The sequence below is a fragment of the Oncorhynchus mykiss genome, chromosome 3 (assembly GCF_013265735.2).
Source record: "Oncorhynchus mykiss isolate Arlee chromosome 3, USDA_OmykA_1.1, whole genome shotgun sequence".
In the NCBI taxonomy this organism is placed as follows: Eukaryota; Metazoa; Chordata; class Actinopteri; order Salmoniformes; family Salmonidae; genus Oncorhynchus; species Oncorhynchus mykiss.
The window spans coordinates 24,299,483-24,313,465 of NC_048567.1; the positions used below are offsets into that span (position 1 = coordinate 24,299,483).

General features: G+C 41.5%; 1 protein-coding gene across 1 annotated transcript; it reads left to right on the forward strand.

The window, feature by feature from the left end:
- Window positions 1–224: 224 nt before the first annotated feature.
- On the forward strand, window positions 225–13,930 carry LOC110514930 (RNA-binding protein MEX3A). The gene is made up of 2 exons (XM_021594059.2): window positions 225–1,182; window positions 4,868–13,930. Exons 1-2 carry the CDS (start codon window positions 762–764, stop codon window positions 5,995–5,997), a joined length of 1,551 nt encoding a protein of 516 aa, XP_021449734.1. The 5' UTR covers window positions 225–761; the 3' UTR covers window positions 5,998–13,930.
- The last annotated feature ends 53 nt before the right edge of the window (window positions 13,931–13,983 follow it).

Sequence of the window (13,983 nt, forward strand, 5' to 3'; positions counted from 1 at the left end):
CACGATAGTAAGAATAACGCAAATCCTCCCCATACGGTGAACGAAGTCGTTAAGATTCCACAAATAAACTCCATCCAAAGTCCATCCATCCCTCCATAGGCTACTGCTGTGCGTCCCACCATAGACAATACAACATTGGAAATATACCAAAACAGTACACTCTGGTGCCCAAATAGTCACTTGAATCGGGAAACAATCCTAAATGGATCCACTTTTGACATGTTATTGAGGGGGAATTATTAGGCTATAGTCCATGCATCCTTGTGTAAGTAGCATACAGTACAAAGACCGTTGCGGTCTTGCATTGCAGGGATGGGGAATGAGTAGCGTGGCTTGGATCGAACGCATGGCTGATATGGACAAAGAAAAGGTGGAGGAGATATTTTTATAGTTTTTTTCTATACGTGGGGAAAAACGCGGGGGTTGGTTTCTGAGATGCCACAGGCTTGGGAACCTGAGACGGAATGGTATAACGGGAGGACGGCTCTTTTTGTCTCAGCAAGGAGGGGACTGTATACCAGACGGGGTGGAGTGATACATTGCCTAGCCCCTCTCGGTGCAGACGGCCTTGTGTCCCGTTTGCCTAGAGCTGGGAGAATACTGTATCGCAAGTAGGCCTATAGCAGGCAGAGAGAGGGGCCGGTCTATGGGAGGGACTAGCGCAGAGGGAGAATTGGAAGAAGGAGGGGGCGGGGAGGCGGCACGGGTGCTGTTTCTCCAGTCTCTTTCCCCTGTCTTTGTCTCACACTCTTTTGTTAGCCATGCCTAGCCTGCTGGTTCTAGCAGGGATCATGGAGAAAAATGGGGGCTACGGCGGGGATCTAGCCGGCTCCGGGTTCGGAAGCGAAGGTCTCCTAGTGCCACCCGACGAGGAAGAAGACGACTCCCGTGCCCTGAGGGTCGCGCTGGGCCAGCTGTCTCTACTGGGGCTTGGTGAAGGCGAGGACGGTGGCGGGGCTCCTGGAACGGGAGTACAGGATCGGAGTAACAATAACAATAACCATCACAACCATACCAATAATATTGGCGGAGGTGGTGGTGACACAGGGCTTTTGCAAGGGAAGAACAAGTTATGTGTCCTGTACGAGGGTTCAAGTGAGACGAAAGGACGAGGCTGCAACATAACAGAATGCGTCCCCGTGCCCAGCTCAGAACATGTGGCGGAAATAGTGGGGAGACAAGGTAAAGATTCCAACCAAATGTTCCTATTGAAAGTTATGTTGCTGTTCTGAGCTAAATGTGTCTCCCAGTAGTTTGTAGGGTGTTTTAATAATGCTCTAACTGTTACGTTAGCTGGTGTTATTGATATAGAAAAGGGAGTGGTGTTATTTTTTGTTGTATTCTACCACTCTTTGACCATGGTAACAAATCTGTTTCAAGTTAACATACAGTGGCAGAAACTGCAACATTGTTGCAACTAGGCTCGGTTCTATTGTCCGTCTAGTAAATTTCAAATGTGGGGAGACACAAAGCAGGACTGTAACCGTTACCTCATGGGCGCATTATTCTACATCCAGCCATCAATGTCAGCTCACAGACGCACACTTCAGGCAGGGATAGCACTTGCTTCCTTTGTCGTCTGAACGCGCGAGACTGTTAAAAAAAACCGCAACGTGCTACGGGTAACGGAGGAATCTCGTTCGTCCTGAAATGTTTACAAATGATTTATTCTCTTTATTGTGAATATAACTTGTATTTGAGTAACGATTGGCGTTTTCAAGCTGTTGTTTTCGGTTTCGTAAATTCTAATTATGTTCATTGTTTTTGTTGCTGACTGCCCCAGTGACACAATTAGACAATGGCAAAAGTGTTTCTGTTTTCTATTTTCTTGAGCAGTTTAAAAGTGAATTCCCAGATTTAAGATGGATATATCTGTGTATTGAGTAATTGTCGAAGACCTCAACATGAACTTGAATGACAGCAGCTGTCAAACAAAGGTGTGAAAGTGAGAGGGGGGTGAGGGGAGGGGTACATTATTAGGCAGTGTTATTCCTATGATCATAGGAATCGAAGCGTGACTCAGCCAGAAGTTGAACCAACGTGTCGAGTTGAATGTTGTGTGGTTCTTCTATTTTCTGATATAAGATAAGAACAAATAATAACAAAATATGTGGCCTTTTTAAAACCTATTGCCCATATTGTTATTGTGATCAACTCAAAATGGCTATTTATCAGACTGTAAATATATTGATTCTCCAGATTGCTTGTAACCTGTCCAACTCTCAGAACCAGCAGCTCAAGGTTGTTGATTTTTATTTAGTTATTTGTGCTACGTTGTTTTTTTGTTTGACTGCACCTATTGTTGAGTGGCTCTGTTGTGATGAGTCCAAAAGATACAGAGGGGTTGGTTAGACAAGCAAGGATAAATGGGTGGGTCAGAGGCACTGGGCACTGAAAGGGAGTCACACCCAGACACCCAAACCAAGGGCCCCCTTACCTAATGGGAGGGGAGGGGAGGGGGGGGGGGGGTGGTAGGTAAGGGAAACCAATTCAGCCAGTGAATCCTAATTCATGTTTTTGGGGTTACACAAATTAACAGGTCCCCACAATGTCAAGTGGGTCCAAGGCAACAGAGACCATTTGCTTCAACTCCATTTTTCCACAGAGGTGGGGATCTGGTTTTTGTAGTGCCGTTAAGTGCCCTCATCTTCCTGTGCGTCTCCTGTCGTTACTCTGAAGTGTTTTAATAGGGTAACTGAAGACAGCCGGAGGGTGGATCCACTGAGCACAAGTGAAGCAGAGGGCTTTGTGTTGACTGAGAAGTGCTGATTTGGGGGATTTGGGATGAGCTCCTTTTGATTCAGGGTCTCGTTAGTTAGTTCACATTTAACGCCCTCTTTCCCAGGGTCGACTACTGCCTGGTGAATCTGGCAAGTTAATGTCCTGTCCTGGAGAGGCAAATATTAGCGTTTTGTCCTTTGTCAAAGTCATTTGAATTGATTCTGGAGGATGATTTTGTGTCGTCTAGGGCTGTATCATTACGACTTTAGGTCAAGGGTGGGTTTGCTGTGCATGCGCCACTAACAATGCACACAGTACTGGAAAGCATGCTCTCCAAATGACAGACATGGCATACAGTTGTGGAATGATCTAGAATGCTCTTTGTCATTTGCCTGAAGGAAATTGTAAAGGTTCCAGTGGAGTACTTTTCTTTGTCTCCTCTGTTCATAGTTGTAAGTTTTACGTCGCCTATTGGTCTCAACTTAACTATCTATTCACCTTCCTGCTACAAAGGATCACAGAAACGTACATCTATCCTAAGTTAACACATGGTTTAATATAATAACGTTGTGGTTATTACATGAGTTATAACCATCATACTTATTATAAAGCTTGAGTGTTCCATCTAACACCATCATGCTTGAACCCCGACTAGTATCATCACCGCCATCGTCCTCAATAAATAAATAATACATGTAGTTTGAACTCTTCGGCCCTTAGAGCCTCACTGAGTCACTCAGTCAGTGCCATCCAGGCTTCGGAAAGTTAGTGCCCTAGTAAGTGGGGCTATTTAGTAGCATTAGGGGAGCACATTTCCCTCGGTTAGAGGTGATCATGACATTTGATCCACACTGCTAAAGTCCCTGCCCAGGGACTGCAGTTGAAAATAAGCAGGTTGACTAAAACTGGCACTTTTACAGTAATGTTGATTGTTGTGCACTGTCCCTGGTAAAACAACATTTAATAAAGTAAGTCAAGTAAAGTGCATTTAGGCTACTGATGTAATGGTGTGCTGTGATTTCTAGTGCTACTCAGAAAGACGAGCTGAGACCTGACCATTGAATAAATTGATAGTTATTGTTACCAGACCACGGACATACATACGCCTCTTAAAGACCCTGCTAAGGGGAGACACTCAGGGATTCTTAGGGGTGGAACATGAACTTGCATTTCAGAATGAGAACGGTAGCTGCACACCTGCGTGTATATGTCACCACAGGCTGCCGTAGTGGGGCGTTACGTACCGTTTCCTGTTGGGTGTAATATACAGAGTACGGCTGTGTTTACCATATCCCTCTTGACCTCAAGTGCTCTTAACAACCCTACTCTACAATTACATTTTTTTTTATTCCCCTCTTTGTATTATTACAACGTCTCAGTATTAGAGACTTAAGGTAATTTGACACGAAATAGCATTCACCTGTACTCGCTCAGATCTAGGATCTCGCTAAAAGCACTTAATATAGTCAGCCTTTACACACTGATCAAAAACAGAGCAAATGCACTGCAATAAACGACCCAAAAATGATGTATGGGTGAGCCGGAGGTACCAGACTTGTCAGTTCAAGGGGAGGGGCTTGTTGTTCGTGGCAACACTGTTGAATGCATCCATAACTGTAGCCATAGCACAGAATAGTTCTGATGTCCTTTGGAAACAGGTACAATATCTCATCTGTTTATCAATGTTTGTACATAGGAAATCAAATAAAGGGGTATTCTAAAAATACTTTGACGTCTACAGTCTCTTCAATTATTTCAGATTGTACAGCCGATTGAGACTTGATGCCATGTGAAAACATGCGACTTAGTAATGATAATCAATGCAGAAATGGAAAAAAAAAAGTGTAATACTGTAAAATGTTGTAAAGGGGATAAAGACTGGTGACCATTTCTGGACTGTCTAAAAACTCTGAAGTTGCGAGCATTTTAGACCAAAATTTGCCATCTTTTAAAAAGGTATGTCAAAGGTCAACTATCAATTCTGTCTTTGTTTCCATAGAAGAGGAAAACATAAAAAAAGCTTTGTATTACCAAGTAGTAGTAACAATCTCAGCTATTTCAAATTCCTTATATTTGAAAATTGAACAGAAAATTGAATTCATTGTGACCTTGGCCATTTTCAAACTTTGCCTTTTTGTTTCTGCAGGTTGCAAGATCAAAGCCTTGCGGGCCAAGACCAACACCTACATCAAGACCCCTGTGAGGGGCGAGGAGCCTGTGTTTCTCATCACGGGCCGAAAGGAGGATGTGGCCCTGGCCCGGCGCGAGATCATCTCTGCCGCCGAGCACTTCTCCATGCTCCGAGCGTCTCGCAACAAGCTTGGCGTGTCCTTCAGCGGTTCCCCGCCTGCGCCCCTGCCGGGCCAGACCACCATCCAGGTGAGGGTGCCCTACCGCGTGGTGGGGCTGGTGGTGGGGCCCAAGGGTTCCACCATCAAACGCATCCAACAGCAAACCTGCACCTACATCGTCACCCCTAGCCGAGACCGTGACCCTGTCTTCGAGATCACGGGATCACCCAGCAACGCCGAGAGGGCCCGTGAGGAGATCGAGGCGCACATCGCATTCCGAACGGGAGGTCTGCATGACCACAACAATGAGAATGACTGCTTGGGGCCGGATGGCAGCAGCCCAGTAGGCTCCGGGGGTCTGGAGAGCCGCCTGCAGCAGGTGTGGGGTCTGCAGGGAGACCAGCGCAAGCCATTGACCAGTAGCTTCCGCCAGAACTTCTCAGATGCCATGGTTGGAGGAGGGGAAGGAGGTGGGGTAATCTTTAGCAAGGGCAACTTCAACAGCCCTGGAGAGAAGCCCTGCTCCTACTTTGGCTCGGAGGGCACCCAGAGTTGGGGAGACCCAGACTACCCAAAACAGGTGGCCTTCTATGCCCAGCAGCGCTCCAAGAGCTTTGGAGGCCTGCCCCTGCCCCTGACCAGACTCTCTCCAGGCCTTTCTGACCCCTGTGGAGGGAACAACGGCAACTCCTCGGGCACCAGCATCACTATTCTGTCTGGCTCGCCTCATGCCCAGGCCCGCCGTGCCCACAGCGAGCCAACCTCGGGCGTGGGGTTCCCTGGACGCCTCCCTGTACCGGACTCGCCACCGGCAATCCTCCGGGACTGCATGACCTGCTTCGAGAGCAAAGTGACGGCTGCCCTGGTGCCCTGCGGCCACAACCTCTTCTGCATGGAGTGTGCCATCCGCATCTGTGAGCTCAACCATCCAGAGTGCCCGGTGTGCCACACCCTGGTCTCTCAGGCTATCCGAATATTCTCCTAAAAAACACCACGTCAGTTTTTAACATTCGTTTTATCACAGTGTTTGTTTGACAATTATTTACTATTATTATTATTATTATTATACTTTTCTCAGAAAATTTTAAACAAACAAGCAGATATTTTAGAAGGCACTGCTTGCTTTACTAAAAAGTATAAGAAATATTTTGACTTTTTTCTTTTATATATATATATATATACATATATATTTTATAAAAGTTTTGTTTATAAGAAAAGTATAGTACCTAGCATTTCTTCTGTTTTTTTTTACTGCTGCTGTTTTCATTCACGAATCACAGTGTGGGCGGAGTAGTAGGAACGTGAACAGTTTACGATTCAGATTTATTTTACCATGAAGTTGTTTTATATGGAGGAAAGGAAGGAGGTGATCATTGAGGTTCAGTTTAACTCCCTGGTATCTTATCTGTAACTGAATGATATAGGAAGTCAAAATCAAACAGAAGGAAAAATATTTAATCTTTCATTGCACCTTACAATCGTCTTAGTTTCGGATAGTCAGATTAATGATTGTCAATCATCCAGAAAAATGACGTAGCTGATGAAAAGGTAAATCCCCCAATGTGGCAACAACAAAAAATGGAACAAACTGTGATATTGTCATTGAAAGTCTAAATTTGTTCCAATCGAAAGACAGACTATTCCATCATTGTCACCTTTCTGACATTTGTATCCCTTTACAAGCTCGTTGTTATACCTGGTAGTCCTCCCTAAACACCTGTAAGAATGGTAACAATATAGGACAGAATAGCAGACAAACGCCTTTCTTCATGCACATATGTTTTATAGATTTCGTTTTTCACAAAGAGGTGAATGAATGCTACACATTGTATTGCTGAAATGTTCACTTCTGTTACACCTTGAATATCACTGCAGTTTGGTGAAAAGTTTCAGCGATGCCTGTTCCTCGTGGCACTTGAAAAGCATGTTTATTTCGCCGGTGTTAAGCACTGATTTCATTTGTGAGGCCAAAAGCCTTGGAATTCTTCCAGTTGGCTAATTTGGGAGAATCGTCTCCCCGACGGACTAGTTTCAAAGCCAACTAATACCCACTTTATTGTCTTATGTGGTAATTTAGCTGTTATCTGAACGATGTAGGACAAAAACGAGAGCCACTTTTGACAGGCATCTCTCTGAGGTTTGCGCAGTTAGAGCGTCAGCCATTAGAGTGGACAGAAGCTGAGGAAAACACTGAGCTGTTCTCTGAATTGGTAATAGAGTGTGCCTAAATGGGCGAAAAGCTCCTAGAATACAGTACCACCATCCACAGAGCTCCCTCGCCACCCCCGTCCAGCAGCTTTGTATTTTAGCTCAGAGGCCTATAATTATCAGAGCTGTGCAGGAGCAGGTGTTTAATAGCGCACTGTGGATGTGACCTCAACTTTGAGGTCTTTTTTAGCCCCCTCTTTTTCTATTTTCTTTGGGAGTCCCCCCCCCCCCCCTGCTTACTGTTCGATCGCTGGCTATTGAAGGTAGTAATGACTGCAGCCGACCCACAATGCATTGCTTCCCTGTGTGGGGCGTATTGTCTATGCCCAGTGGTGGCGTGGGCCCGGAGTGCTTGGACACGGCCCGGAGAGACTCATTGATAATTAGGCAAATTGTCCGGTCCAGGTGCGGACTGTGCGGGGGAACCTGGTGCTGACCGCCCCATCCCTCTGTCACAGGCACAGAAGGTCCAGTCTGGGTGCAGCTGGGCGAATGGGACCCCTCCTTCCATATCCCCCTCCCTCTTTCCTTCTCTGCTGCTCTGAGCTATCCCTACTGGGGAGAGGGGCCTCCTTTGTCCCAACACTCAGGAAAAAAGCAGCATATTTCAGGCTGCCAGCTCTGAAATGAGAGTGAGGGGACTTTGGAGAAAGAAAGGATATCAACAGTGTCAGTAGATACAGTAATTACCTAGTGTAAATTCTGCCACACAGATCCAATTCTTTGACATTTCCCACTGAACTAGATGTCTCCATGTGTTCTCAATAAGATAAGGGTTTGAAAGCATGCAGACATATATCATTTAAGAGTACGAGGAGTCTGATCACTTGGAGTTCATCACCCCACCCCAATTTGGATGGAGGCCTTTGTGACAGAGAGCGAGCGCAGATCGAAGTTTCCATAGAGAGCCCCCCCCCTTTATCTCCCGTCTGTATGGGACATCCTGCAGCTGCCCACTCACCACAATCACACAGGCTTAGCCAATGGCAGGCTAGCACTGGGCCTTCAGAATGAAATCAGACGATTGTAATTGACAGGAAAGCGGAGGAAACGCCCCATTTAGCCACCACTCATGCTGAATCAAATTACACACCCTTTGCCTCTGCCTTAGCCCCAGCCTGGGGATTTCAGAGGGAGGGAGGGGGATTAGAGCCGTTGGAGGATAAGAGGGGGGCTTTTGGGGGTGGAGAGAGAGATGGCTGCTCCCCAAAAAAAGAGAACCTGCAGATCTAGTCTTTGTGAGAGGGGTCATTTCTGTGTCTTCAGTGAAGGGGTAGTTAGAAGGCTGCTGCCTCATGTTTGCTGGTGGTGGCAGGTGAACAAGGTGATTCAGCTGCTCTCCCACTAACACTGCATCAGATCGCTCTATTGCGTTATTTCAGGAGAACACTTTTGCTCAACTTCTGTCCATCAAAATATGGCGAATAGTTACAATAGACTGTTGTCCCTAGTCTAGGCCGCAACAGAGCCCACTTTTCCCCCATTGTATTGTCAGCAGACCACTCCTGTTGTCTGTGGACTGTGAAGAAATTGTACTTTCAGAGTATCTAAATTCTATGACATATATAGAAATTAATTTAATATTTATGAATGGGGAGAACTGCACAGTGGTTTGGTCTGAACTTTCAATGACAATTTCAAGGCAGTATAACGCTGTTAAATGAATATAGTATTTTCTATTCTTTTTTATTTTGTTTTAAGCCTTAATATTTTGTATTAAAATATTAATATTGCTTTCACTTTGGCATGAAAGTTTAGTGACATACAGTAGGCCTTCAATAGTATTGCCCCTTAAAAAAAACTTTAACGTAACTATTTGTCAGAAAAGAATGTGAATCAACCGGGTTGGGTGGGATTAAATGGAATTGGGAAATTAGGCTCATAAAGACTTTACATTAAAATATAGAGTAAAGCACCTTATGAGAAAACACATAATTAATACCAAACTGACCGCTGATGGTGAATATTTCTTCATAGATTTTGAAAGCCATGCACATACTGTAAGGTTTCCCTTTCATGTTTTTCTAATATAATTATTGTTATTCCTTGTAGTAGTGGTATTATGGGAGACCTCTCATCCATTCAGTCAGTACTGATGACTTGGTTGAGTTTGCACTGGTTTAATGAGGGCTTTTTAGAGAGTCTCACTGTTTTAGAGGCTGTGGGAGAAATTTGCATTGTGCTTTATGAGAAAGGATTCTGCGCATCTGTGTATATATATATCAGTAATTTACGTCCAGTCAAATGCCTGCTATATAAGTGGGATTTTGATTATTTTTACAAGGTGAAAATATCATTTTGAATTTGTTTGTTTATGGACTTTGAAGATTACTTTGATTTATATATATATATATATATATATATATATATATATATATATATATATAATGTCCCCTCATCCTTAAACATAAATACGTATATCGATAGGCTACTTATATGTATGGATCTAATACACTTAAGCATTTCATCAAGTCAAATATATAGATAAGAATACCACAATACCACATACTGTAATGATGAATACAGGGCTGTATTGATGTTTCCACTGACATATACCGATACATTCTCTCAAATATGTAAAGACATGTGTTCTAAAATATTCCTAGATCCTTTTGGATGAATCAGGTTTTATGTACATTAGGATGAAAAGCAATAATGTCAATACTGCAACAGTAAACAAAAGAGCCAGTTTAGTAAGTTCAAAGAATTCAGCGCCATCCATAACACAACCTTGATTCATTTGGATATTATTCCATTTTTGTCTATCTTCTAAAAATGCTGGATTTATGCCAATTTAGGATGAGAAATGTAATTAATTAGTATCGGTTTCAGGCACAAGAGCATGTTTTTGTTGCTTTCCTACGTCTTGCTTTTAGTAATTTTTGACTGCTTAATCCCGTCTTTTTAACATTGAATATTAATAAGACTGCAAGCATACCTCAAATACAGGGTGTGCCAACACCAGTGCAACCTCAAGAGTTCCTCTTAGTATCTGTGGAATTTTGAGAACACAATACCTATTATTTGGAAGAAACCAATTGCATTGTAAAAGTAAGCTTTTCAGTGTACATACAATGCTTTTCAGGAACATAACATGAACAATTGAGGCATTTCCTGTCTGTCAAAAGCAGGAACTCATAACTCCTATGGTGATAGATTGGTGTTTAAGTGACAACTTAAATCACACACTAAAGTAGACGCAATGGTAAGACAGAAGGTTGGATTATTTGCATAGGATCTGTCTAAGACCTCTTCCATATGAACGTATACTGATGCCCAATGCATTGAGCCAAACATTTTCATCACTTGACAAAGTAGCATTTATTTAACATGTATTACTCTGTATTTATTCATGTTTAGGGAGAAACATTTATAGTTACCATAAGCATATTTTGAGAATATATTTCAGTTTTTAGATTGGTTCCAAAACATGTTTTGTAACTGATTTGATGGCACAATTTAATTATTTCTTTATGCTGTCTGTTATAAGTAGTTGTCATTATCCAGCTTTTAGCTGATTTAAAATAAAAGGTCAAAAGGTAGCCAAAGAACAAAACCTTGGGAGAGGTTCGAGGACATCGATTGGAATTATATTGCTGATCATAAGCTTACAATTCTACGAATGTTAACACATTTCACCCTTATCATAGTTTGGATTTATTGATGAAGGTGGCTGAGGTCAATACAATAATAATCAGCGTTTGTTTTTAATAACCTACTAGTGATAGTTTTGTCAAAAGTCGTACAGCATACAAGCTTCAGTCAATATCTGTGAAATGGAGCTTGTCTCAATAAAGACATCCTGTTTCAGTTTGGTCTTGTTTTATGCTACAGTAGCTTCAGTGATCAACTACCCAATCACTGCCCAAAGACACCAATCTTAATGCGTCACCCTCTTACGTTGTATTTATATTGGTATTATTGCCAACTTAGATTTATAAATAATTATGTCAATAAGTTTTGTTTCATCATCACAGCTGTTAATGTGAAAAGGCTAAACTTGTCTTGGAAAGTTGATGTTTCTTCAGAATGGGGCAGGAAAACATACTAAATTAGAAAAGGAAGGGGTAGAGATATGTATTTGTTTACAATTCTGTTCAAATTCATGTTGAATTGCAGCTGAAGGGCTAGATTCGTCTCAAAGACCCCAGACTGAACAATAGTTGAATAATGCATAAGAAAGTTGTTAAGATTACACAAATACCCTGCAGTAGCTTTGTTAGAGTTTAAAAAAACAATACTGTGGTTTTCATTTAATATTGTTTATAGTTAACTTTATTCACCATGTCAAAGTATGATAGTTGAAGTTCAGTACAGTACATAAGAGTAACAGTAAAATTAAGATCCCATGGCATTAACATATTTCATCAACATAACCACAAGGTGTATAAATAGCTTTAAAGAAATTAAGATGGACATATATTTAATTCCATATATTTACCTTGAGGTGTAATTGATATAGAAATTCAAATAATGACTGTCTTATAAGATGAGGTATAGCTTGATATATGCACCCACTCTACCAGAATATGAAGTACTCCACTTCCTTTAGTGGAGAAACAAAGATGGCGGTGAGATAACTCTTAGGGGGATGTCTATTTCATTAACCATTTTTTTCAATTGTTAGTGTTCTTTACAATATATTAAAGTAACCATAGAAACTCTGAACAGTTTTCTTCTCTTTAACAAATGTACAACTCTTTATGCATTATGTATAACAATAATAGCACCCCTTTCAAGGAGTGATAGGAAATCCTTTAAATTGATGCACTTAAGCAATTATTCCGACCTATCATAATCACAAGATGAGCAAGTAATGCATTTGAATGTAAAATAAATTACCAGTGCACTCCTTTTACCTATTGGTTTATACATTTTAAGTGAGCTGAAAATAAATTGTGAGAAGGTTTCATCGCAGTCTATATTTGAGTTCATCCACATACATTTATAGAAAGCAACTTAAAAATAATAATACTATTACAGTTTCTTAAATCTATTTTGCTAACATGGGTTATTATTTCATAGAAAGACGGGGAATAAGTCAGTTTCTGGATGTTATTTATGAAAATCTTAAAATGAAGAAAACATATGAGTAACCTCAAGAAATGTGTTTTTTAGTTAAAAATTCAAAAAGTTAATATATTTCTAAACACAGGAAAGTTGGTTTCTGCTAACGGTAAAGAAAAAAAAAGTTTTATTTATGAAAGTTATGGACTTGCCTCCACTATATTTCATTGTAAATGAAATAAGAGTTGATGTGGGTTCCCCATAGCTTATATTTTAACTTCCGATATGCACTATTTCAAAGAACACCAGTGCATTCACAGTGGAATTATGACAGAAAATAATATAATATTTTTTAGGATTTGGAGGTATTTTAGTCACTGAGCATCAATTCCATGCCTCAATTACACCTTTTTTTCTTGCATCAGCACTCGTTCTCTATGCTGCCTGCTTACCTTTTCCCCTTTGACTAACCCCATACTGACTGGCCCCATTACACATTTCCTCTGGAGTCTTAACTTGCTTTTATTAATCTCTAACTTTTTATGCTAACACAGCTTCAGTTGTGAATACAATGCTGAGAACGAGTGATTAAGGTGTCCCGCAGGGGCACATGTAACGTATACAGATACACACACATTCATATGTCTACTACTTGGGACCCTTTGTGATTGGTAAGGCAAGAGAGGACATCATCAAAGCCTTAATGAAGGATTACCTAAACATTTGGGCTCAAATTTCTTCATGAAAACATGACAGGGTGGGAACTGAGCTGAGTGATCAATAGATTAGCACATAGGCACACTGTGTAGTAGATCTATGGTAACCAGCCACACACACACCAACACATTCATATCCGTACTAGTTTGCATGTATCTTGTATGGTCACTTAGACTGGATAAACACCACAGATGCTATGTGTTTGGTTTTAACACAAGGGGTCTGGGGCTGGTTGTTCCTTGTAGATTTTCATAGTTGGCGCCCCTTCAGAAACAGAAAAAAAGGACAAGTGTTTCAGGTGAAGCAAAGAGAGACCGTTTCAGTCCCCTTGTGACACTCAGTATTTTGTCCTTTTCATTTTCTCATCACAGTTCTATAAAAGGGGAGGAAAGCTTGGTTGTCATTCCTTCACATATGGATGAACCTAAAATGTATTTATTTAAATCTGAAAACTAGGTAGTTAAAAGTGAACATTTGTCATTACAATTCAACATGCCAGGACGGTATATTTTCCGCCACCACTGACTGAAGCATGGGGACTGAAATGACCTTCCGGCCTTCACGTTGTCCTCTTCTGAAGGGGCCACTGCAGTCTGACAGTTTGTCTTTGGTAGTGTTTCTTCAGATTCTCCCGGCAACGTAGAAGTGTTTCATACCGGTCTTATAGTGGTCTTTGTGCATTAGTTTTGGGTCAGCATCTCCTGGCTTTAGTTTCTGGTTTCTCTGTGATCAGTGAGAGAGGGTTTGCCATGTGGCTGGCCATCACTTTGATAAAATAAAAAAAGTCTTCTTTGAACTGTTACAGTGTGTCATGCCCGCAAGAGGCATGTGATATTGCAGGTTTATTTCTTAGCACATGTTGTGAATCATTTTTGACATTTTATTATTGTATCTGCGCCATATTAGTTTTGGTTTCTGTTATTTTTTCAACGATTCAAGATGTATTGTAAATGTTTCTAATAAAACAAAAATGAAATTGTTTCCGATGGATGCTCTTTGCTTTGTCTTGAATATTTAAAAAAGTTGCAGTTGTGAAATG

Coding starts and splice junctions, on each gene's coding strand:
- LOC110514930 (XM_021594059.2), top strand. CDS start 762: ATGCCTAGCCTGCTGGTTCTAGCAGGGATCATGGAGAAAAATGGGGGC. Junction 1,183..4,867: donor GGAAATAGTGGGGAGACAAG/GTAAAGATTCCA, acceptor TTGTTTCTGCAG/GTTGCAAGATCAAAGCCTTG.